This window comes from Hemitrygon akajei, chromosome 4, assembly GCF_048418815.1.
Source record: "Hemitrygon akajei chromosome 4, sHemAka1.3, whole genome shotgun sequence".
NCBI classification, from domain to species: Eukaryota; Metazoa; Chordata; class Chondrichthyes; order Myliobatiformes; family Dasyatidae; genus Hemitrygon; species Hemitrygon akajei.
This window is the reverse complement of record NC_133127.1, coordinates 77806254-77833448: the sequence shown is the minus strand read 5'-3', so window position 1 is coordinate 77833448 and position 27195 is coordinate 77806254. Positions and strand designations below refer to the sequence as shown.

The window sequence follows — 27195 nt, the reverse complement described above, 5'->3', positions numbered from 1 at the left end:
TCACAAAGCACAGAAAAGGCACTTTGATACAAACTATTCATGCTATCAGCTTCCCATCTATAGTACTCCTATAAACAGAAATAGTTTATAACCATCTATGCCTTGGCAAGGTAAATGCTCACAGAAGCACACCATTCAAGCACAAGGAAATTATGATGAACATTTTGGTTCAGCCCCAAATGGAGCATTATATAGTATTTCTGTAAAGATGTGGAGAATGTGCAGAGATTCACCAAAAAATTGTCTTTAGTTATGTGGATAGAATGGAGAGCCTGAGGTTGGAGTAGATTAATTTTCTAAGAAATGTTTTAAAATTATTTAAAATAATGAAGGGTAAAGACATAAGATAAATTGTTCCAACTGGTAGAAGGAATGAAGATTAAGGGGACACAATGTTAAGTGAATGATAAAAGAAATTAAAATGATCTGAGTGGCCATGGTCTGGAATGTGTTGTCAGTAGTGGTGGAGGAGGTAAAATTCAATTGTCAGCTAAATCTTGTCTGCCCATATGATAGCTGTTCTATGATACAGTAAAATCCTCAGAAAAATACATCCCACAATTTCTATCTTTTAAGCTGAAGTAAAATAAAGCTTAATCAACTTTCCAGTTTGACAGAATATTCTGAAACTTTACCACTGTTATTGTATCTGATGCAGGTTTCTGACTATCAAATAACCTGACTTCCAACATGTATGAAATAAAAACAATTTATTATCTTTATCAAAATAACTTTTACATAAAGCTTTTATACCACTTACTACTACTACTTCTTGAAAACGTTAAACAGAACCAAGCAATTCACATAAAAATGAGAATTGCTCTAATGAGGCAATTTTGAATGCCATCTGAGTATCAAATTTCAGTCCCTTTCAGCTTTTTTTTCTTTGGTAGTAGGCATTATTATCTTTTGTTCTTATTTTCATTTACAGTTTTGGGGGTTTGAATGCTCTGATTTATATTTCCTACATTTCGCAGTGGTTGGTCTGGAGTTGGATTTTTTTTCTGTGGGGGGGGAAGGATACTAACTTTACATGACGTTATTTTGGGTGCTTTTTCATTATTTTGAACCATATTATTGTATGTTTATCTTGCACTGTATTAATCTTTATTTTGTAGTTGGGTTTTTGTCGTAGCAATTGTAGAAATGCATTAAAAAATTAATTTAAAAATGTCATTGTTACATATTAAAAATCATTATGACAATTTCATACCATTGCTTCTCAGAAGTGTTCTATCATCCCATACATTAAACTAGTTTCCTAAGTCACAAACCCAAAACATAACATACACGAAAGAAATAATTTAAATCTCTCACCAGTCTGTTTATGCGAACAAACTCTTCAGGAGTCTTGGCCCACGGTGGAAGCTCTACATCAGACACCACAGTGCCATCGTCCATTACACCCAAATTGTAGTTGTTGGAATTCACAAACATCTCCGGAAGATAATAAAATTCAGGAATCAGCTCCTATGTAGGAAATAAATCATTATCCATTTCAGAAAATAAAGTACTTATAGCCAGAGCTTCCTTTATCATATTCTACGAAAAACTCAGAAATGAGATGCATATACGCATACTTTACTCGCACTATTTTAATCTGCTAAAAATCATATTTGTCAGCTTCAGTGAACTATGTTCTGAGAAAGAAAGAATTCAAATATAGCTGCTATAGGATTAACCATCTCAGATTCAACTGCTTAAAAATATATTTTACAACCCAAGCACAAATCAGTTAACAATGACTAATGTATTCATTACTATTTGAATAAACAAGACCAAATTGAAAATAAGCTGCTGAATAATTGATTAATTCACCCATAACTAAATATCTGACAACACAATTCACAAAAAGACTTAAAGCTCATGATTTCTGAAAAAAAATCACTGCTCCTAGAGAGAAAATAGAAAGTAAATAAGGATTGAGGTTGACTTGCTTCATTCGAGTGGGGAGGAGCGGATGAGGCTTGTGCATGAACTGTTTTAACATTTGGTGGCCTTTACATATCAGGAGCCACAAAGAACATGGTTCTAGTCCATGATGAATGAAGACTAGGCTTTGTTGCACAACCAGCATACAAAAATACATATCCACTGAGGATATGCAGACTTATTCTAGCCTCACACACACAATCTTGCCATCACCTTTTCCTCAGCCATTCTTTTCCAACAGCTATGTTTGTTCTGCTTCCTCTTTGTATCTCCCTACCTCTGTCCCCCTTTCCCAAACTGCTTCTCTTGGCTACCCATTTCCCTTGGTTCCCTCAGGCACTCTAACTTACCTTCATTCCTCTAAGATTCTCTTCCCTTTAGAAGACATTGCTGTTTGCTCCTTTCCTTCCCCAAATCTTTGCATGTGTTGTGCACTCACCTCAAGAGAGAGGTTACCTAATGGCTGCTGCCACTCGCTTGGAAATCCATTCTCAATAGCAATCAACACCCTCATCATACAGTCACTACAACTATATTTCCTAAAGCCTGTGGCATACCAGAACAGCCACTTGTTCAGTACTGCTCACGTTGGCAGTATGTAATCTCCCAGCAAACTAGTTTGGTCAAGCAATAAACATTGTCCAGAACAGAAGGAATACAGAGGGATCTATTAAACATGTACTATCTCAACCTAAAAACTCCATGCCCAGTAATATAGCATTCTCTCAGTACTACACTGATGTATTGGCCTACATTATGATGCTTAGATATACAGTTATCCTTGAAAAAAACTTTTGAATCTGGAGGTGAGAGTGCTATCACTGAGGAAAAAAAAAGACAAAATACATAAGAAAATCATTCATCTCCAAAAAACATTTTAAATGGTATTAACCTGCTGCACTGCATTTGAGAGGAGCATTTACAATGTTCCTTGATTATGATCAAGAAGAAGGGCAAAATCCTGACAGGATACATGGGCCAGAGCTTCCCAACTGTTCAAAGATACATAGCTAGGAAGCTGGAAGGGGAATAATATGACTCAGATTGTTACACACAATTCTCCAAGGCTTCTGAATCAAAGTATAAGGATTTAGAGATATTCAGGTGGTGCAGCTGTTTGCCTCTAATAAGAACATTTTGTCAAAGTCATCAAATTACTAAAGAGAACATTTGTTAGTAGCCCTGGATCTCCACTATCTGGATGTACTTATCATATATTGTAACTGCTTAATATCATATTTCACCTAAAACAAACACCTAAGGTATCTGCCTCTGCTATCACAATATTTAGCTTCATAAAATACAACATAGTTTTTAAAATGAACTAAAACTCATGTGAACTGCTAAACTGTAATGAAATATGAATGCACCATGGAGAGAAATAGAGTGAATGCATAATTCTGATGAGTTAAAGAAAATTAAAACTAAGAGAGACATTTAAAAGACAGCTAAGCTGTTATTGAGAACTTTATCACGATAGGTCAAAATTATCCTCAAAGAAAATAAATGAAAGCCAGTGCTTCTTTGATTACCTTAAATATTGGTGAGATTTGTTATGTGCAGTATTTCTACATTCTGTTAGAAACCATTTAAGATTATCTATAACTAATGCAATGTACCCTCTGGTTACCAATTATCAAATACTTACATAAGTACAGAAAAGCAATCCACTTTTGTAAATAATTGCTCCCTTATTTTCCCCCTGTATTCCTCGGGCACTTTAAAACCCTTCACCTTAACATTTCCCATTTCATTCATGGTAACTTCATGCTAATTATCTGCAACATTATTATTGCTGGTTAAAACAATTAAGAATGCTGCAAGCTATTTTGGGCCCCTTAAACAAAATAGGGGTAATGCTTGTAATTAGTGCTGCAAAAAAAAATCACAGCAAGCGTTTGATCTAAAATTTGTCTATCTCTTAACAAGCACAAAACACACGGCATTTAACAAGCAGAAAAATATAGGCCAGTCTGATGGCTATTATGTGCAATGGCCCAGCACAGCCATGTCAAAATCAACTGGCTCTGATCTCAATCCCTTGTTCTTATGGGTCAATGGACCAGTGGTTCCCAGGCATCCCTTAGGGCCACTTTCAACAGCAGCAGCCTTCCATACAACTGACAGCAACTGAGCAGGTCATCAGATGCTGAGCAAGGTCATGTTGGAGCAGTCAGTGCAGAGACAGCAAGGATCAAGAAAGGAATTAAGATATTATCTCTTCTATCACCAAGAACAATGTAGTAAACCACAAAATTGCAGATCTCAACAGAAATTTCACTTTTGACTCACATGATGGAAAGACAAGTGTCTTCAGTGGAGCTTCGTTCATATTAGAAATTAATTATCAAACAAACACAAGATAATTTTGTTAATTTATAGAGTGTAAATGATACAAAGCAAATGCATGATAATTGTTAACAGATGATATAATTTCTTGAAATAATTTGGTCAGCTACAATCTCACAATATATTTGAGTTTATTTGAACTTAAGATATATGATTATTATTTTATTTTTGCCAACTCATGCTTATAAATTATCATAAATTTAAATTCTTCAAACTACTGTCCTGTAGTAATGTTTCCTTTATAATTATGTCCTAAAATGCAAAGACTCAAAGTTCAAAGTAAATTTATTATCCAAGTACATATATGTTACCATTACTTGCTTGAGATTCAGTTTCTTGCAGGTATTTACAGCAAAAAAAAACAAAGAAATACAAAAAAAGTATACATAATCAGATAAAGACTGACAAACAACCAATGTGCAAAAGAACAAAAAAAGTACAGAGAACATCAATTGTACAGAGTTTTTAAAAGCTAGTTTACAGGTCATAGTACAGATTCATACTTAAAGAGTAATAACTTCTCCTGAACCTGGTGGTGTGAGACCTATAGCTTAGACACTATCTGCCTAATGGTAGTAGTGAGAAGAGAACATGGCCTGGATGGTGGGCATCTTTGATGATAGATGCTGCTTTATTGAGGCAGCGCTCCCTGTAAAAGTACTCAGTGGTGGGGAGAGGCTTTGCCTGTGATGGACTGAGCTATATCCACCTCTTTCTGTAATCTTTTCCAATCCATACTGGGCTGGGATGCAACCAGTTAAGGTACTCTCAATCGTGCATCTACAGAAGTCTGTCAAAGTTTTTGATGAAGTGCCAGACCAATGCAAACTTCTACGAAAAGAAACAATAACATGTCTTCAATTTGATGACACTTATGTGCTGGTCGCAGGATAGATCTTCTGATATGTCAGGTACTTCTTACAATAAAAAATCACACATTATTTTATAGTCACCTTTGAAGAAATATTAAAATTTGAATTTCTACAATTTTTTTTCACAACCTCTATGAATCGCAAAGTCACTCACAAAACAAGATTCAAGATTGTTTGATGTCATTTCCTGTACACAAGTGTAAGAAGAATGAAATAATTGTTACTCTGGATCTGATGCAGCACAGAAAAAAAACACGATGGATAAAGATCACAATAATAATAATAAAACACAATAAATATAAATACAATGGGAAATAATAAAGTATTCATGGAGTTAGTGGGTGTGGAGGTGTTGATCAGTCTTACTGCTCAGGGAAAGTAACTGTTTTTGAGTCCGGTGGCCCTGGTGTAAATGTGACATAGCTTCCTCCCTGACGATAGTGAGACAAACAGTCCATGAGTAAGATAGGAGATCCTTCATGATGCAACTCGCCATTTCTAGCACCTTTCTATACACAAGTCCTTAATGACGGGTAGGACGGTGCCAGTGATGCGTTGGGCAGTTTTGACTACCCATTGTGGAGCTTCCTGTACACTCCAGTGCAGTTTCTGTACCAAGCAGTGATTCAGCTTGTTAGGATGCTCTCCACTGAGCATCTGCAGAATGAAGTCATTATGGATGTGCAAACACCAGCTCTCTTAAACTGCTTCAGAAAGTAGAGACATTGGTGAGCTTTCTTGACTGTGCAGGATGTGTTCTGGGACCATGAGAGGTTGTGTGTGATATGCACTCACAGGAGTTTGAAACTGCTTGTATTTTCCACTGCTGTGCCACCAATGTAAAAGGACATAAGAGAGGTGCAACTTCTCTTGAAGTCAATAACTATTTCCTTTGTCTTGCTGACATTAAGGAAGAGGTTATTTGCTTATCAACAGGCCTCAAACTCTTCCATTTCCTCTCTGTAGGCCATCATTGTTGGTGATGAGCCCCACCGCTGTCATGTCACCAGCAAACCTGAAGATGTGATTGCTTGGGTGTTTGGCTATGCAGTCATGTGTGAGCAGTGGACAGCAATAGGCTCAACACATAGCCCTGGGGGGCACCCATGTTGAGGATGATGGGAAGGGAGAAGCGGTTGTTCGTCCTGACTGATATCTGTTCTTTAGGAACTCCAACACACAGTTGCACAGTGGTGCATTTAGATCGAGGAATCAGAGTTTGTTCACCAATGTCTGTGGGACAATAGCATTGAATACCGAACTAAAATTCAGACACAGCATTCTGACTTAAGAGCCTTTGTTTTCTAGGCGTTTCAGGGTCAGGTGGATGGCAGATACAATGCCATCTGTCATAGAGTGGTTTTGTCAGTAAGCATATTGGTGAGTGTCCACTGGGGCAGGAATGGAGTTTGTGATATGTGCCATTATCAACCATTCAAAGGACTTCATGATGATTGGCATCAGTGCCATTAGGCAGTTGTCATTTAGTTCTAAAGGTGCACAGTTCTTTGGTATGGGGATGATGGAGGCTGATTTGAAGCAGCCTGGATGAGTGAGGTGCTGAAGGTGTCAGTGAGCTGATGCACACGCTCCCTGAGTACTTGGCCTGTGATGTTGTCTAGCACTGGTACCTTATAGGGTTTGACACTCTGCAGAGTCCTTCTCACACCTGCTGCTGTTACAAACAGTGGCTGCTCACCTGGGGGTGGGGAAGCGGGAGCTTTTATGGCCAGCGTTGTATTGCATGCCTCAAAGCATGCATAGAACTTGATTAGAGCATCAGAGAGGGAAGCATCACAGGTACAATCGATGCTCTTTTTCCTGGCGCAGTCAGTAATGTCCTTGATGCCCAGCCACATACACTGGGGATTGTTATCAGACAGGTGTTCCTGAATTTCTTTGTGTATAGGTGGTCTTTGCCCTCTTGACGCCTAAGATGAAGTTTCTCCTGGCTGCTCGGACAGATATTGTGTCACTGGACTTGAAGGCAATGTCCCGGGCTTTTATTAGGGGTGCACCTCAGCGCTCAGCCAGAGCTTCTAGTTGGGCAGTGAGCTGACCATCCTTGAGGTACCAACATCGTCTACAGACTTACGGATGTAGCCAATGACAGATGAGGCATATTCCTTGAGGTCTGCATCTATTGTGTTTGTGGCAGCCACCTTCAACATCTGCCAGTTGGTCCACAAATAATATTGAAGTTGAATTACTCTTGTAGTGTACAGAAACCCAAGAGTTAATTGGCATAGACCAAAATCCAATAAAATACAATGTGATGATGACCAATTGAATTGTTTCACTGATGTTGGTTGAGAGATGCATATTGCCCAAGACATGAGGAAAACCTGCACTTTTCTTCTTGAAATATGCCACAGGACTTGATCATTTCACTCACCTAAGGAAGAAGAGGCTCAGCAGAATGTATTAACCAAAAGATAGTGCAGCAATCCCTGAGCACTTTGCTGACACATCAGCCTATATTTTTTGTTCTGGTCTTTGGAGTGTAACTTGAACCCAAAATATCCACCTATGGAAGAACTGAACCTGAGCTAAGTTTCTAAATTCACAATTACTTTTTAAATAATTTTATAAACTGTTATACTATCAAAATTGTTAATGCCAAATCAAAAAGGCATCCTGGATTATTATGGTTAAAGATTATCAACATGTGAATCAATATTTTATATATTTTGTTCACTTTGAACAGAAATGTACTTTATCTGATATCTGAACATTCAATCGATGCTCTTCTGTGAATTGAGACATTTTGACTAAGGAGAGAAGCAGAAGAAACAAAGGATATGCCTTCACTACCAAAGCACAATAATACAAGCTAAATTCAGTGGTGATTTGTTTGGAAGAGATTCATAAAAATATAAAGAAAATATGTCACTTTTGATTAATGCCTTATTATCATGCACAGAGTAACATTTCACCTAAAGTGACTAAAATTAAATGAGTAATACAGGCAGCAAAGTGTTCTCCAAATTCTTCTACGAAAGTGAAACATGATGTAATGCTGACATTTTGACTTACAAAACACTGCCACCTCAACCAGTCTTGGAAATAAATATGCTTGTAAACTACTTTTTAGTATTAATTTTATTGTATTAATTTTTTTAGTGGCCCAATCAAATTGGCAAATAGAAAGGAGGCAACTCACAGCTCTATGAGTGAGATTTAGAAAAGGAGCAATAGTGGACTTTCAGTGTTTTCTGGTGGCCCAATCAAATTCCGATTCAATAGCAAGGGCAAACAAAACTAAGACAAGCAGAGCAGCCAATGTTAGAGTGGCATTGTGTTAGAGTGGGGAGGCTTTGGTGAGAACAGGCTTGGGCAAAGTACGTGTCTGGTAAATTTCTTCTTCATTCTTTGTTAGTACATAGTTAGAGCAGCATGAATGGCTCCATGGGCTGTGCTATTCTCTTTGTGTGAGATGTCCAGCCTCTTGGATAATCACACGTGCACCGAGCTGCATCCCCTCAGAGAACATGTTAAGGAACTGAAGCTGCAGCTCAATGACCTTCAGCTCATACGGGAAACTGAGAAGATAATAGATTGGAGCTACAGGAAGGTAGTCACTCCTAAGTTACAGGAGGCAAGTAGCAAGGTGACTGTCAGAAGAGGGAAAAGAAATAAGCAGCCAGTGCAGAGCATCCATGTGGCTGTATTCCTCAATAAGTATACCATTTAGGATACTGTTGGGGGGAGGGGGGGTGGCAGGGGTTGGGATGACCTATAAGAGGGAAGCCGCAGGGTCTGGGTCTCTCGCACTGAGTCTGGTGCTATGGTTCAGAAGGAAAGGTGGAGAAGAGGACTACATTAGTGATTGGCGATTCCACAGTTAGAGCAGAAGACACAAGATTCTGTGGATGCAATAGAGACACCCAGATGGTACATTACCTCCCAGATGTCAGAGTCAAGGACATCTCGGATTGCATCCACAGTATTCTAAAGGGGGAGGGTGAGCAGCCAGAAGTCTTAGCACATATTGACACCAATGAATGTAGGAGAAGGGAGGAGGTCCTGAAATGAGAACTTAAGGAGCTAGGTAGAAAGCTGAAAAGCAGAACCTCCAGGGTGGTAGTCTCTGTATTGCTGCTTGTGCCACGTGCCTGTGAGGGTAAAAATAGGATGATTTGTCAGATGAACTAGTGGTTGAGGAACTGGTGCAGGGGGCAGGGTTCCAGATTTCCGGATCATTGGGAACCAGAAGATGATCTTGTAGTAGATTGGCAGTATGAAGTTGTGGGTATCACTGAGTCGTGGCCGAAAGAAGATTATAGTTGGGAACTTAACATCCAAAGATGCACAGGCACACGGGCAGAGGGGGTAGTGTGGCTCTGTTGGTTAAAAAAAAGAGATCAAATGCTTAGAAGGAGGTGACACAGGATCTGAAGATGTAGAATCAGTTAAGAATAGAGTTAAGAAACAGCAAGGGTTAAAAAAAACCTTGATGGGAGTTATATACAGGTCTCCAAACAATAGCCAGGAGATGGGCTACAAATAAAGCAGGAGGTAGAAAATCCATGTCTAAGAGGCAATGTTACAATAGTCGTGGGAGATTTTAATATGCAGGTAGATTGGGAAAAGCAAGTTGATGCTGATCTTGGATCCTGAGAGAGAGAGGGAATTTGTAGAACGCCGTTAAGATGCAGCACGTGGTTGAGCCCACTAGGGGATCAGCTATTCTGGATTGGGTGTTGTGCCTTAGAAAGCAGTGATCATAATACGATAGAATGCACACTGCAATCTGAGAGGGAGAAACTAAAGTCAAATGTATTAGTATTACAATGGTAATACAGAATTACAAAGACATGAGAGAGGAGCTGGCCAAAGTGATTTCATGGGGACACTAACAGGGATGACAGCTGAGCAGCAATGGCTGGTGGGGTTTCTGGGAGCAATCTGGATGGCACAAGATAGATATATCCCAAAGCAGAAGTATACTAAAGGCAGAATGACACAACCATGGCTGACATGGGAACACAAAGCTAATCTAAAAGCAAAAGAGAGGGCATATAACACAGCAAAAATTAGTGGGAAGTTAAAGGATTGGGAAGCTTTTAAAAACCACCAGAAGGCAACTAGAAAGCCATCATAAGGAGGGAAAAGATTAAATATGAAGGTAAGATTGCCAATAACATCAAAGAGGATATCAAAAGACGTTTCATATATATAAAGCGTAAAAGAGATGCAAGAGTAGATATCAGACTACTACAAAAGGCTAATGCCCTTCTCTTGGACAACATCGATGGCGTGGAGAGAGGAGACTTGCAGCTTGGTCAACTGCCTGTCTTCCATTAAAAAACCCTGCTCAGGCTTGTGCCCTGGAAACTTTCCAAGGTGCAAATCCATGGTCTATCGAGACTAACGGAGGCCTACACTACACACAAAAGGACGCTGGAGAAGTAGTAATGGGGGACAAGAAATGGTTTGAACAAGTGTTTTGTATCAGTCTTCACAGCAGAAGACACTAGCAGTATGCCAGAAGTTTGAGAGTGTCAGAGGGCAGAAGTGAGTGCAGCTGGTACTACTAGGGAGAAGGTGCTTGTGAACCTAAGACACCCAGAGCAGATGGACTACACCCCAGAGTTCTGAAAGAGGTAGCTGAGGAAGATGTGAAGACATCAAAAATCATAAGATTCTGGCATGGTTCTAGAGGGCTGGAAAATTGCAAATGTCACTCCACTCTTCAAAAAGAGGGGGAAGCAGAAGAAAGGAAATTATAGGCCAGTTAGCCTGACCTCAGTGGCTGGGAAGATATGGAGTCAATTAAGGATGAGGTTCCATGGTACTTGGCGGCACATGATAAAATAGGACAAAGTCAGCATGTTTTTAAAAAGGGGAAGTCTAGCCTGACAAATCTGTTGGAATCCTTTAAAGAAATAACAAGCAGGAGAGACAAAGAAGAATCAGTGGATGTTGTGTACTTGGATTTTAAAAAGGCCTTTGATAAGGTGCCACACATGAGGCTGCTTAGAAAGATAAGAGCCCATAATATTAAAGGAAAGATACTAGTATGGATAGAGTATTGGCTAATTGGCAGGAGGCAAAGAGCGAGAATAAAGGGAGCCTTTTCTGATTGTCTGCTGGTGACTAGCGATGTTCCACAGAGGTCAGTATTAGGACTGCTTCTTTTTATGTTTATGTCAATGATGGCTTTTGTGGCCAAGTTTGCAGGTAATATGAAGATAGGTGGAGGGACAGGTGGTGTTGAGGAAGCAGGGAGGCTGCAGAAGGGCTTAGACAGATTAGAAGAATGGGCAAAAAAGTGCCAGGAAATATATGGTCATGCACTTTTGTAGGAGGAATAAAAGTGTAGACTATTTTCTAAACAGGGAGAAAATTCAAAAGTCTGAGTTGCAAAAGGACTTAGGAGTCTCCCTGCAGGATTCCCTAAAAGTTAATTTGCAAGTTGAGGTGGTGGTGAAGAAAGCAAATGCAATGGCAACTTTCATTTTGAGAGGACTAGAATATAAAAACGAGGGTGCAATGCTGAGGCTTTATAATGCATTAGCATGGGCTAACCTGGAGTATTGAGAGCAGTTTTTGGGCCCCTTATCTAAGAAAAGATGTGGGATGACATTGGAAAGATTCACGAAAATTATTCTGAGAATGATAGGCTTATCGAATGAGAAGTGCTTGATGGCTCTGGGCTTGTATTCACTGGAATTTAGAAGAATGAGGAGGGGATCTCATTGAAACCTATTGAATGTTGAAAGGCCTAGATAGAGTAGATGTGGTGAGAATGTTTCCTGTAGTGGGGAAGTCAAGGACCAGAATGCATATTCTCAGAATAGAAGGATGTCCATTTAAAACAAAGATGAGCAGGAATTTCATTAGCCAGACCGTGGTAAATCTGTGGAATTAATTGCCACAGACGGTTGTGGAACCAGGGCATTGGGTGTATTTAAAACAGAGACAGATAATTCTTGATAAGTCAGGATGTGAAAGTTTATGGGGAGAAGGTGGGAGAATGGAGTTGAGAGGGGAATGGCCAGCCCTGATCAAATGGTAGAGAAGACTTGATGGGCCAAATGGTCTAATTAAGCTCCTACGGTTTATAGTTTTATGGTCTATCTTTTGTTTCTGACTTGAATGTTCTTGCAACCAAATAACACCACCCATCAGTTTCTCTGCTTATTGATATATTTGTTTTAATGAAGAACATGTGTGAAGTGGCATTGTTTTGCTTGAGTGGAGTTACCAAGAAGTACAATCATTTGTTGGCACCATTGTCAATACATGCTCTGTTCACCACCACAATTTAAAATCTTAACCATTGGAACAGAACAGATGTCAACTAAAACTACTTGGCTTTGTGGCACCTGGAAATTTCCTATTATATCTGGTATGGATTTCACATAGTTACGGATAAAACTGTAAGCGTTGGTTGTGGAGAGACCCATAATAGTGCCCCTTTCTATTTTAGCAACTGTTAAAAACATGTTTAATTACATGAATGCTAAAAGTTGCTACCAGTTTTTACCGAATTATGATTTAACAGTGATCAGAAACTAAAGACCTGGGGATATATTTTGCTACTACTGGTACTTGTACATAGTAGGCTTTCTGCATGCTAAATGTGTTGGCTCACTTAGTCACTGCACCCCCGTTTGGCAAAGGATCCCGGAACACATCAATTCCAATGGGAATCATGGGGCTGACTGTGAGTTAGTAAGGAATGCAAGTTCCTTTCATTTCTAATCATTGTGCTTTACTTAATTGATCTTAGATGCTCCTAGTTAACTTTACTTATCTTTACTTCCAAGAAGCTAAATAATTTAAATTTTAAAAACACATCTTTACATATTATGCCTTTGGGTGTTTCTGAACATTAGAAGCATTTTAAGGTTTTTAAACTACTTTCAGAATTCTTATAGGTAGCAAAGCTGAGATTATGGCTGTCTAATGGTTAAAGATTTTGGGAGTGGAGCTTCCTCGCTGAAGCAAGAGATGTCCTGCTACCCCCAGTTCAAATTGTTGGAGTTTGTGATGCTTCATGTCAGCAAGCTCTGCATCAAAACCAACTCAGTACTCACATGAAGCACCTGAGGTGATGATGTCAGGTAGGCTAGCAAGATCTGTTCCAAATTTCATTTGTATATTGGAGACTATTTTAACTTGGGATATGAGATAAGCACAGCACTACAGAATGAGCAAGAACCTCATTTAGACTTGTTGGCTTGGGCTTTGATCATTTGAACTCTCCATTTTCATTAATCTTGCCAAACCCAGTGAAAGTGACACAAGCCCAGCAGATAGTATAATGGTAGGAGCCCAGGACCCCCCTATTTTATGTTTTAGTGCAAGCCTTTCTAAATTGCAATTGGTCCATTGAAATAAAAGGCACCAACCGGTAAAGAAAAGGCAGTGAAGGTGTTGACAAGGAGAACCCCAAGGTTTAAGCATAATTTCCTGTAAGTGTAAATACCTTTCACTCTTTGGCCATTAAAAATACTCTGCTCTATTATTTTTCTTACCAAAGTCAATGACCTCACATTATTCCTCATTACACTGCATTCCTCAACATTTTGCCTGTTCAAATGACCTGCCTGGATCCCTCCAAAGCCTCATTACCACCTAGTTATGCATTGTTTGTCAAGAAAATCACTGAAAGACTGCAAAACATTCTGGAGGGGGAAGGTGAATAGCCAGAGGTCATGTATGTATTAACATCAAAACAAGTAGTTTGAGACCAAAAAAGTCTCCTGGGTCGGGGGTCGGGGGTGGTGGCGGGAGAGTGTGAGGACTGGAGAGTTTTGCAGTTGCATGGAAAACATTATCTGACGAGCCAGATGCTGAACTATCCAGACTTCCAAATGATCAGATGGTAGAGTATCTGCATATTTACCGTACTTTGGTCTAATCCATTGATTATTAGATTTCTAAGTTGCATTTATTTCATGCTTAAAAGCAAAAGCAGTATGTGTACAACTTCACCAGCTTGACAACTAATCTTTAGGTCCATCTTACCCCTCTGCACATGCTCTAGACCACAAATGATCCACCCCAACCCATCTTACCCCTCTGCACATGCTCTAGACCACAACTGACCCGCCCCTGACCCCTCCATCCCCCAGTTTAACAGTAATAGTAGATTAAGTGATATTAGCGCATCACAAATCTATAAATTTAGGTGTAATTCTGTTGAAGCTCTTCATTGCCAACTTGTAGAATTTCAATAGGCTTACCCCATCTGCTGCAAAGGCAGTTTTGGAGGGCATATCGCCTTGGATCATTATTCACATCAAGTCAAGTCACTTTTATTGTCATTTCGACCATAACTGCTGGTACAGTAAATAGTAAAAATGAGACGACGTTTTTCAGGACCATGGTGTTACATGAAACAGTACAAAAACTAGACCGAACTATGTAAAAAAAAAACACAGAGAAAGCTACACTAGACTACAGACCTACACTGGACTACATAAAGTGCACAAAAACAGTGCAGGCATTACAATAAATAATAAACAGGACAATAGGGCAAGGCGTCAGTCCAGGATCTGGGTATCAGGAGTCTGATAGCTTGGGGGAAGAAACTGTTGCATAGTTTGGTCGTGACAGCCTGAATGCTTCGGAGCCTTTTCCCAGATGGCAGGAGGGAGAAGAGATTGTATAAGGGGTGCATGGGGTCCTTCATAATGCTGTTTCCTTTGCAGATGCAGCGTGTAGTGTAAATGTCCATGATGGTGGGAAGAGAGACCCCGATGATCCTCAGCTGACCTCACTATCTGCTGCAGGGTCTTGCGATCCGAGATGGTGCAATTTCCAAACCAAGCAGTGATGCAACTGCTCAGGATGCTCTCAATACAACCCCTGTAGAATGTGATGAGGATGGTGGGTGGGAGATGGACTTCCCTCAGCCTTCACAGAAAGTAGAGATGCTGCTGGCCTTCCTTGGCTATGGAGCTGGTGTTGAGGGACCAGGTGGGATTCTCCGTCAGGTGAACACCAAGAAATTTGGTGCTCTTTACCATCTCTACCAAGGAGCCGTTGATGTTCAGTGGGGAGTGGTCGCTCCGTGCCCTCCTGAAGTCAACAACCATCACTTTTGTTTTGTTCACATTCAGAGATAGGTTGTTGGCTCTGCACCAGTCCGTTAGCCGCTGCACCACCTCTCTGTAAGCTGATTCGTCGTTCTTGCTGATGAGACCCACCATGGTCGTGTCATCAGCAAACTTGATGATGTGGTTCGAGCTGTGTGTTGCAGCACAGTCGTGGGTCAGCAGAGTGAACAGCAGTGGACTGAGCATGCAGCCCTGGGGGCCCCCGTGCTCAGTGTGATGGTGTTGGAGATGCTGCTCCCGATCCGGACTGACAGGTCTCCCAGTCAGGAAGTCTAGGATCCAGTTGCAGAGGGAGGTGTTCAGGCCCAGTAGGCTCAGCTTTCCAATCAGTTTCTGAGGGATGATTGTGTTGAATGCTGAACTGAAGTCTATGAACAGCATCTGAACGTATGTGTCTTTTTTGTCCAGGTGAGTTAGGGCCAGGTGGAGGGTGGTGGCAATGGCATCATCTGTTGAGCGGTTGGGACTGTACACAAACTGTAGGGGGTCCAGTGAGGGGGGCAGCAGGGTCTTGATATACCTCATGATGAGCCTCTCGAAACACTTCATGATGATGGATGTGAGTGCAACAGGACGGTAGTCATTGAGGCAGGACACTGAAGACTTCTTCGGCACGGGGATGATGGTGGAGGCCTTGAAGCGCTTTGGAATGGTGGCGCTGGTGCTATGAAGAGAAAGATGTACTGGGATATTATAGCATTGTCAGGAAAGGAGACGTTTGGCATTAGAAATTACAGACCCTTCTTACTGTTTGCCAGAAGGAAAGTCATCTTCAGAACAGTCTCTTCTCAGTCATTGACAAGCTGCTCCCCGAACTGCAGTGTCCATAGAAGTAAAATTCATCTTCACTGCACAACAAGATAAATGCTGGGAGCAGCACCAGTACATGGCCTTTCCAACCTCATCAAAGCTTTTTATCACTTTTGATCATGAGGGACTGTGGAATGCCCTTTTGAACTACAGCTGTCCACAAAATTTCATTTTTATCTTATGTTTCCTCCATGATGGGATCAAAGGGAAAATGTTCAAACCTATGGCTACTACATTCCAGCACCAAGATCTCATCAACTTCAATGGCTGAGCTGCAGTATGCAGATGATGTTTCTGTGCACGTGCTTACAGAATAAGCCCCAAATCTTCATCAACACTTTCAACGAAACATATGAAAAGATGGGGCTTATAGTCAATCTCCATAAGACAAAGAACATCAAACAATCCACCATATCTCAGAGGCCACCCTTTAACAAAGGCAGATGCTGCTGATGAAAGTAGCCACCCACAAAAACACACCAGCTAGGTCTTTTTTTTGGATCAAAACAAAAAGGGTATTTAAAGATCAAGACCACAAACAAAGTTCATGGTTGATTGGCAGCAGTAATCCTTGCTCTCCTACATGCTTCTGCAATTTGAACTACACACATCAGTTACCTCAAGGCATTGGAAAAATATCAGGAATGATATATGTGAAAGTACTTCCAAGTTCACAGGAGGGAAACAATATACCAATATCAGCTTCAAAACTCTAGTTACAAACCTCTATTTGGCCAGGCCACACTATATGCATGGCTGATACCAGACCACTGAAAAAAGATGAGCTTCATTGTGGCAAGAGATTACTGGGTGTACAAAAGATTCTGCACTTCATCAAGGAGGCTTCAACTATGCATTTATGCAACTATGCTCTGGGCCATGACTGCTTAAAGTAAATGAGCAACATCCAGGATGGTATAAAAAAAACCTGTGTCCTGGCACTGAGTGTATACTGATGTGCTGCAGGCATCTCTTGCCCAATCAGTGGAAGTGTCTGGTGTTCCTATATTGCCTTCACTAACCACCTCAGAACCTGGAAAACCAAAATGAAAGCAAATCATCCTCAATCCTGTGGGATTCTCAATGTTTCAGATCCATAACCCTTCATCAGAACTCGGAAAGAAAAATGAAGGCAAGGGAGGGTACTATATGTAGATCAAAAATTATTATCACTAGTTGAACTGACTTACTGGCAGCAATTACTACCACATTAAACTTCTTGGCCTGTGTGATGAGTTCTTAATTGTAAGGCGGTGATACCAATTCAACAAGCTAGAAAATTGAACCCGATGATTAAAACAAGACATAGACAGTGGAAAATGTTGGAAAACCTAAGGAGGTCAGGCAGCATCAGTGGAAAAAGAAATTGTTAATATTTCAATAAATAGGCTTTGGTGATGTTGTACTGAACTCAATTACAGTTTCAGAATCAGAATAAAGTTTATTATCATCAGCATTTGTCGTGAAATTTGTTAACTTAACAGCAGCAGTACAATACATAATATAGAAAGAAAAAAAAAGTAAATCAATTACAGTAAGTATATATGTATATTAAATAGTGCAAAACAGAAATAATATATTAAAACAAAAGTAAGGAATTGGATGGCAGAGGGAAAGAAGCTGTTTTTGAATCACTGAGTGTGTGCCTTCAGGCTTCTGTACCTCCTTCCCGATAGTAACAATGAGGTGAAGGCATGTCCTGGGTGATGGGGGTCCTTGATAATGGACACTACCTTTCTGAGTCACCGCTCCTTGAAGATATCAGAGGCTGATACCCAAGATGGAGCTGACGAATTTTACAACTTTTTGTAGCTTCTTTCAGTCCTGTACAAGAGCACCCCACCAATACCAGACAGTGATGTAGCCTGTCAGAATGCTCTCCATGGTTCCTCTATAGAAGTTTTCAAGTAACAAACCAAATCTCTCAACTCCTAATGAAATATAGCTGGTGCCTTGCATTCTTTTTGTAGCTGCGTCAATATGTTGGGACTAGGTTAGATCCTCAGAGATCTTGACACCCAGGAACTTGAAATTGCTCACTCTCTCCACTTTTGATCCCTCTACGAGGATAGGTTCCCTCGTCTGACCCTTTCTGAAGTCCACAATCAGCTCTTTCATCTTACTGATGTTGAGTTTGATCTCTGTATCACCAAAAAGTATATTTCATTAGGAGGTAGTGCAGCATAGACATATCCTTGAAAAGGATTGACAGGTAAGACCACATAGTAATACATACAAAATGCTGGAGGATCTCAGTGGATTAGATCAAAGTTTGATTACTATGATGAGATTACACGTAAGTAGATTTGTTTAGGAGTTGTCTTTTTAAGGTACTTCCTTTTCCATAACTCCGCCATCAACCACCTTTTTATACTCATACTCATCTTTTTTTTATTTCCCCACTTTAACATCAACTCCACCTAGATTCTATCATTCATCTTTATACTAGGGACAGCTTACAATGGCCAGTCAACCAACCACATGTTAGGATGTGGGAGGAAAGGAGATGAAGCCCAGCGGTCACAAGGAGACAGAAACAGAAAATGCTGGATATGCCCAGCAGGTCAGAGTGGATCTGCGGGTTGCAATCTGACAGATGCAGCCTGACCTGCTGATTATTTCCAGCATTCTCTGTTTTTGCCTTAGATTTCCAGCACCTGCAATTTTTTTCCCACTTTAGTCACAAACAGCATCCCAAGGTCAGGACTGAACCCAGGTCCCTGGTGTTGTGGGGCAACAGCTCTAGTAGCTGCATCACTGTGCCACCCTTTGGGCACAACAGTAGTTATATTACTGGACTAGAAAGCTGAGTTACTTTTCACTTGGTAAGGATTCTCCACAATTTTCCTATTGTTTAATAGCTACCTTAGGAATGCTTTGTCCTTCAGTGGAATCTAATCACCTGCCACAATCTGTGCAGGCCTGTTGCAGCTTTGACTTTGAACAATAGCCTTGGACTGTGAGAGACTACAAGTGAGAGCTACTCAAATATGGAGGCTTAGCAGTATAAGGTAAAAACCTGGAAAATTAATAACTCTTTGCATGAACAAAATTTTTTATGGGCTTGGAAACCACATTTCATACACTAGATGTGATTCATAGCAGCAAAATTTCATGTTCATCTAAAACCAGCTGAAATAAATATCAAGAAAAGAATGTAGAAGATTAATTGTCAGGTCAGAGACTAGCAATAACTCTTTGGCACACAGAAGCAAATTCAGTCAGCATGAAGGTGGTTTAAGACTCTATAGATTAATGTTACTGCATATACCTCTGACCTCCCTTGTCTTTGCTCCTTCCACAACAAGCCAAAGTTTAAGTGAAGAGACTGGCATTATGTCAAAGTATTCACTGGAGTGGATGTATTCAACTTAAATAGGAAGCAGCTTGAGTAATAACATCCAAGGAACCTGTTAGAACGTCATTCAACATGGAAATTTTTCACTGTATCATGCAACAGGCAAGATGCTTTAAAATTCCATTATACAGTGCCCTGAAAAAGTATTCAGCCCCGACAACTATGTTCACATTTTACTGTCTCATTTTCTAAATTTAAAATATATTGAGGTAGGATTTTGAGCTAATCGACAAAACATTGTGCATCATGTAAAATCAGAAGAAAAATTCCAAAATCTACAAATTCTTTAAAAAACGACAAAACTTGTGAGGCTGAAAACATATTCATCCCCATTGTAATTACTGCACTAACTTTCCTATTTTACCAATTCACCCAATTTGTTGATGTAGAAAATTGGAGGATCACCTGTTTTCAATGAATTCAAAAGAATAAATACCCCTTTTTTCTGTAAGTCCCAACACTATGGTAGATTTTCAACAGATCAAACCAAATTGAAGACTAAAGAGCATTCAAGACAAATCAGGGAAATGATAATAGAGAAGCACAGATCTGAGGAAGGGTACAAGATCATCTCAAAGGCTCTGAACATACCTTGGAGCTCAGTGCAATCCATTGTGAAAAAACTGAAAACATGTGAAACCACAGCCACACTGCCTAGATCAGGTCACCCCTCTAAACTTTGTCGCTGAAGAAGAATGGCATTTGTGAGAGAGGCTACTACGACACCAACAGTCACTCAGAGTGAGCTGCAACTGGACATAAAGGTCATGGTTCCACAATCTCTTAGGCCTAGAACAAAAAGGGTATTCATGGAAGAGTGGCAAAGAAGAAACCCTAGCAAAAAAAAACATATCCTTGCCCATAAAGACATTGGAAAATATCACTTAGAAGATACTGAAAAGTTGTGGAAGAAGGTCTTTGTGTTTATTTTATGGTGGATGATGAGTTCCCGTTCCTGGAGCTCGTTGGCTGACCATTTTCCAACATTCTCCAGGCATAGCTTAGAACATGGTGTCTCCAGGGTGTGGCCTTAAGTTTGACCAATTCCAGGCAGTGTTGCTGACTGAGATGTCACTGGAGGTGGAACATCAAGATTTCACTGCAACAGATGTATGGAAAAGCAACACAGCAGACTGTAATATCATAACTGTGACAGTCAGTCTCCCCTTTCGCGGTGAAAATGGTTGATTTCTCTCTGTGCTTCGTAGTGAGAGAGAGCCTGAGTCATGTCGAACTGTCAAATAAAGAATAGTTTCTGTTAACTGCAGGTCATGGTCTCTCTTTGGGTGCTTTGCTGTTGCTTGGTAGGTGGTGGGTGCTGATGCTTTTTGCTGAAATGGACAGTGGGGAATGAGGAGGTTGGTGCTTGCTGCTGCTTGCACAGGGGTGGGGAGAGAGGGGGCTCTAACGTTTTCTGTAATTCATTCTTTTGGAGTTCTTCTGTTTTTTGTGGATGTCTACAAAGACAAGTATTTCAGGTTGTCTTCATACATTTTCTGATAATAAACAGAACATTTGAAGCATTTGGTTGGATGAAACTAAAATGGAACTTTTTGGCCTCAACCCTAAGCAGTATGTGTGACGTAAATCTAATACTTCACATTAGCCAATTAACACCATCCCTACTACATAGTGTGGTGGAGGTCCCATCACGCTATGGGGATGCTTTTCAGCAGCAAGGACTGGTAATCTGGTCAGGATTGATGGAAAGATGAATGCAGCTAAATACAGAGAGATTCTGGATAAAAACCTGCTAGCCTCTGCCAGAAAGCTTAAACTAGGGAGGAAGTTCACCTTTCAGCAGGACAATGACCCACAAGAGCAACCATGAAGTGACTTCAAATGAAGATAATTGATGTCCTTGAGTGGCCCAATCAGAGTCCTGACCTTAACCCATTCGAACATCTCTGGCAAGACCTCAAGATTGCTGTACATTGCTGCTCCCCGACTAACATGACACAGCCTGAACAATTTTGCAAGGAGAAAGGGGCAAATCTTGTTCCATCACATAGTGCAAAGCTATCAGACATTTATCCAAAAAGACTACTGACTGTCATAGTTGCGAAAGGTGGTTAAAGTAAGTACCAAGCAAAGGGGGATGAATATTTCTGAACTGCTGACATTTCGGTTTTTGAAATTTAGTTTTTAGCCAAAATTTTTAGTTTTACAATTTCCTCTGGTTTTTGGGTCAACAGTGAAAAAGGAAGCATATGATCCACAAATAAAAATTCTCAAGTTAAATTGATCAAAATTTTGGTTGTAATACTCATTTATGTGAACGAAGGGTTGGGGCTGAATACTTTTTCAAGGCACTATATTTGCAGGAGTGCTGCATGTTGATAAGACTGTAATTCAACCAAAAAGAAAACAACCATACAGCCATTATGCTTCACTGTAATCACAGGGACCATTAAATTAACTAAAGTGAGAGCCTAAATATAGCAAATTTTATTTTCGAGGATGAAAATCATGTTAGTTTCTATGTCAAACTTTCCCTGCTGTGAAGTATATTTTATTAGAAACTGATTATGTGTATTAGTACATGCTCGGTAACTAGCAGAATGTATTTTTGGTAGAATGGTAAAGTAGTTATGCTACAGGACGAGCAATCCCAGATCTGGTCTCATGATCCATAGGTACTGAGCTCAACACTATGACATCTGGGAGTTTAAATTAATTTACAAGGAAGAAAATGGATTTTAAAAGTTATGATTAATAATAGTGGTCAGTGCTTTTGCAGGCTGATACTCCATTGAAAAGAAAATCAGTGACACTTCTGTGGTCAAAACAAGGCAGGAGCCACTTGAAAAGAACAAGTCTTGTCAGGAGTGAGTTTTATTTAAGCCACTAAAAAGGAGGAGGTATAAGCAGAGTAGTCATTGTTGGAACAGCCATCATTAGTGTGAGAGGCTACGGCTCAACAGGCTTCGGTGAGCACTGGCAGAGAATCTAAGTAAGTTTCTATTAAGTTTTATTCGTTCTCTTTCTTTGTCTATTAGTACACTCATAGTGCACTGAGAATATGTCCAGTATTAGTGGTACGCTCTATGCGGGACATGTGGGAACTCTGGGAGACCACCAGTCTACCTAATAACTACATCTGAATGAAGTGCTTTGAGCTGCAGCTCCTTAGAGACTGTTATGGAACTGGAGCTGCAGCTCAATAACCTTCAGCTCATGCAGGAGAATGAGGAGGTAACACACAGAAGCTACAGGGAGGTAGTCACCCTTAAGTTATACGAGGCAGGTATCTGGGTGACTGTCAGGAGAGAGAAAGGGAATAAGCAGCCAATGCCATGTGCCAGAGAGGGTAAGAATAGGATGATTTAGCAGATAAATGTGTAGCTGAGGAATTGGTGCATGGGGCAGGGCTTCAGATTTCTGGATCATTGAGATCTCTTCTGGGGCAGGTATGATCTGTATAAAAAGGACGGTTTACACTTGAACCCAAGGGAGACCAATATCCTTGTGGGCAGATTTGCTAGAACTGTCGGGGGAGTTGAAACTAATCTGGCAGGGGGATGGGAACTGAAGTGATAGGGCTGAGGATGGGGCAGTTGGTATACAAGTAGATGCAGTGTGTACTGAGACTGTAAGAAAGGACAGACAGATGATAGGGCAAAACTGCAGTCAGTGGGATGTGTTGAAGTGTAACATCAGGGTAAAACCAAAAAAGGTGATCAATATAGGACTGAAGGAGTTCTATTTTAATACACACAGTATATGGAATAAGGTAGATGATCCTGTAGTGCAGTTAGAGCCCGGTAGGTATGACGTTGTGGGCATCACTGAGTTTTGGCTGAAAGAAGATCACAGTTGGGAGTTTAAGATATAAGGATACACATTGCATCAAAAGGAATGGCAGATAGGCAGAGGTGGTGGGGTGGCTCTGTTGGCAAAAAATGAAAGCAAATCCTTAGAAAGAGGTGACATAGGATCAGAAGATGTAGAATCCTTATGGATAGAGTTAAGAAACCGAAAGGGTAAAAAGACCCTGACAGGAGTTATATACAGTCCTTTGTTCAAATAGTAGCCAAGATGTGGGTTACAAATTACAAAGAGAGATAGAAGAGGCATGTAAAAAGGGCAATGTTACAATAGTCATGGGGATTTCAAAATGCAGGTAGATTGGGAAAATCAAATTGAGGCTGGATCCCAAGAGAAGGAAGTTGGAGAATGCTTACAAGATGGCTTTTAGAGCAGCTTATGGTTGAGCCAACTGGGGAAAAGCAATTCTGGATTGGGTGTTGTGTTATGAACCATATTTGATTGGGGAGCTTAAGGTAAAAGAACTCTTAGGAGGCAGTGATCATAATTAATATGATAGAATCCACCCTGCAGTTTAAGAGGGAGAAAATAAAGTCAGATGTATCAGTATTACAGCGGAGTAAAGGGAATTATAGAGGCATGAGAGTGCAGCTGACCAAAGTTAATTGGAAGGGGACATCAGCAGGAATGATGGCAAGACAGCAATTGTTGGAGTATCTGGGGACAATTTGGAAGATGCAGGAAAGGTACATCCCAAAGATGAAGTAGTATTCTAAAGGGAGGATAAGGCAACCATGGCTGACAAGGGAAGACAGACAGCATAAAAGCAAAAGAGAATGGACATAATATAGCAAAAATTAGTGGGATGTTAGAGGATTGGGAAGCTTTTAAAAACCAACAGAAGGCAATTAATAAAGCCATATAGAGTGAAAAGAAGAAATATGAAGTTAAGATAGCCAATAACATAAAAGAAGATACCAATATTTTTTCAGATATGTAAACAATAAAGGAGAGGTGAGAGTGAATATCAGATCACTGGAAAATGATGCTGAAGAGGTGGTAATGGGGGAGGGGAGGGGGGTCAAAGAAATCATGTACCAACATAGTAAGTATTTTGCATCAGTGTTCACTGTGATAGACACCAGCAGTATGCCAGAAATTTAAGAGTTTCAGGAGGGCAGAAGTGAGCGTAATTGCCAAGTTCCTTGGGAAACTGAAAGGTGTGAAGGTTGTTAAGTCATCTGAACGAGATGAACTGCTCTCAGAGTTCTGAAAGAAGATGAAGAAATTGTGCAGGCATTAGTAATGATCTTTCAAGGATCACTAGATTCTTTCACCAGATACTATACTGGAAAATTCCCACTCTTTAAGAAGGAGGAAGAAAAAAGGAATGTATAGGCCAGTTAGCCTGACTTCAGTGATAAGGAAGACGTTGGGAGTCCATTACTGAGGATGAGGTTTTGGAGAATTATGAGCCACATGATAAAATAAGCCAAAGTCAGCTTGGTTTCCTTAAAGGAAAATCTTGCCTGTTGGAATTCTTTGAGGAAATAACAGGCAGGATAGACAAAGGAGAATTGGTGGATGTTGCTGCCTTAGATTTTCAGAAGGCCTTTGACAATGTGCCACATATGAAGCTGCTTAATAAGATTATAGCCCATGGTATTACAAGAAAGATACTAGCATGGATAGAAAATTGTCTGACTGGCAGAAGGAAAAGAGTTGTAATAAAGGGGGCCTATTCTGGTTGACTGACTGACAAGTGGTGTTCCGCAGGGGTTAGTGCTGGGACCTCTTCTTTTCATGATGTGTCAATGATTGCAATGATGGAATTGATAATGTTGTGGCTAAGACTGTGAACGTTACAAAGATAGGTGGAGGGACAAGTAGTTTTGAAGAAGCAGGGAGTCTACAGAAGGACTTAGACAGATTGTGAGATAAGGCAAAGAAATTGTAGATGGAATACAGTGTAAGGAAATGCAGGATCATGCACTTCAGTAGGAAGAATAAGGGTATTTTCTAAACAAGAAGAAAATTCAGAAATCAGAGGTACAATGGAACTTGGAAATCCTGTACAGGATTCCCAGAAGGTTAGCATGCAGGTTGAGTTGGTAGTAAGAAAGGCACATACAATGTTAGCATTCATTTTAAGAGGACTTGGAAATAAAAGCAAGGATGTAATGTTGAGACTTTATAAGGCATTGGTCAGATCTCACTTGGATATTGTGAGCAGTTCTGGACCCTTTAAGTAAGAAGTGATGTGCTGACTTTGGAGGGTCCAGAGGAGGTTCACAAGAATGAAAGGGTTAACATATGAGAAGCAATTAATGGCTCCGGGCCTGTACTTGCTGCAGTTTAGAATAAATGAGGGGGAATCTCACTGAAATCTATAGAATGTTGAAAGGCCTAAATAGAATGCATGTGGGGAGGATGCTTCCTATAGTGGACGAGTCTAGGACTAGAGGGCACAGCCTCAGAATAGAGGGACATCCATTTAGAACAGGGAAAAGACAGAATTTCTTCAGCCAGAAGGTAGTGAATCTGTGCAATTCATTGCCATTGACAACTGTGGAGCCATGTCATTGAGTGCTGATTCAATGGGCCAAATAGCCTAATTCTATTCCTATATCTTATGGTAATGCGGTCAGCTTTGAAATGTACTCAATAGGCATTTCCAGATTCATATAAACTACATCAAATTATGACAATAAATCCAATAAGAATAAAAACCCGGTATCAACTTGTGCACTATACAGCCACTGAGAAAAGTAAAGGGGATAGAATAAGATGATTACATCGAATTTTCACCATCATCTTGGACTCCTGGGATTCTTCAATACTACGATGGACAAACGCCACACACTTCAGGTTTGGCAAAAGGCGCTGACAATGACCCTGGGAAATCTGGGAATTCTGCAGTTGACACTGGAAGCTACAGAACCATCTTTATACTCTATATTCCTTGAAGGTTCTCAGAGAGGCTTAATCTAAGAATTTATCACACCATCCACTAATCACTCTCTCGAGAACTAACAGGTTTTAGACCCCAAAGCAGCTGATGTGAGTAAGTCTTTACTACAACCACAAAGAGAAGCAGACTTTTACCAGGATCTCAAGACTATGGCTATTTTTGTCGAGCCTTCCTCAACCTGTGATCCTGTGTTGAAATTTGAGCTCAATATGTGCATGTCCTGGCTATGTGTTATACACTTGCTCCTCTGGACATGGTTCAGTAACAGAAGGATAAAAGCTTACCAACATAACTACATAACCCCACTAAGAATACATAAAAATATCTCCCACACTGCAACTATGGTGTCTTCAGTACTAATTTTCTGAAAACACATAGATAAGATGCTAACCAGATTTTGACCTATAAAAATGTTATTGCTTTGACCATCCACACAAAATCCATTCAGACGTTAAGCCACAAACTGTCCTTTCATTTATCACCAATAAATGGCCACTTTCATCAATGGAAACCACATCCAAACCGCACCAATTCTATTGTCTCAGTTTTCTATCTTAACAACAGCCAGGCACACTTCACTTTCAAACTGGATTATTCTTTGATTTATGGGAGACAGTTAACAATCTGAATGATGCAACAGTGATACTTCGAACTATTAAAAATATAATGAACTTTGTTTTATCTTCATATATTATATGAAATATTTGCAAACTTTGGTATCCTGGTGTTATAAACTAAACATCTTTTTTGTTTCACTATTTTTCCAGAAAAAGATGATTTAAAAAAACTGTAATTTGCTTCATTTTTTATTTATTAATTTTTTCTACATTTGCTTTTTACATTATTTTTGTTGAGGGAGAAGTGAGTTAGTTTGGCTCCAAGAAATTTACTAGTATTTTTTTTAAATTGTATTCATGTCTTTGGAAGACACCCACCAAGATTTAAAAGGAGGGATAGAGGAGCAAGACCTTTAAGTGTTTTTGTAATTTACAGCCTGAAAGCCTTAATATTCTCTATGCAGCAAATCAGAAAGTCCAACCCTCAAAAAATATAGTGCATTTC

At 40.1% G+C, this 27195-nt stretch overlaps 1 protein-coding gene across 2 annotated transcripts in view; it reads right to left on the bottom strand.

Moving 5' to 3' along the window:
* The window catches only part of lrba (LPS-responsive vesicle trafficking, beach and anchor containing), an 807866-nt gene that overhangs the window by 164255 nt on the left and 616416 nt on the right, over positions 1 to 27195 (bottom strand). For both annotated transcript variants that reach the window (XM_073042906.1, XM_073042907.1), the window contains exon 46: positions 1318 to 1470. In XM_073042906.1, the coding sequence (XP_072899007.1) occupies positions 1318 to 1470 (153 nt within the window). The remainder of the gene's footprint in view (positions 1 to 1317; positions 1471 to 27195) is intronic.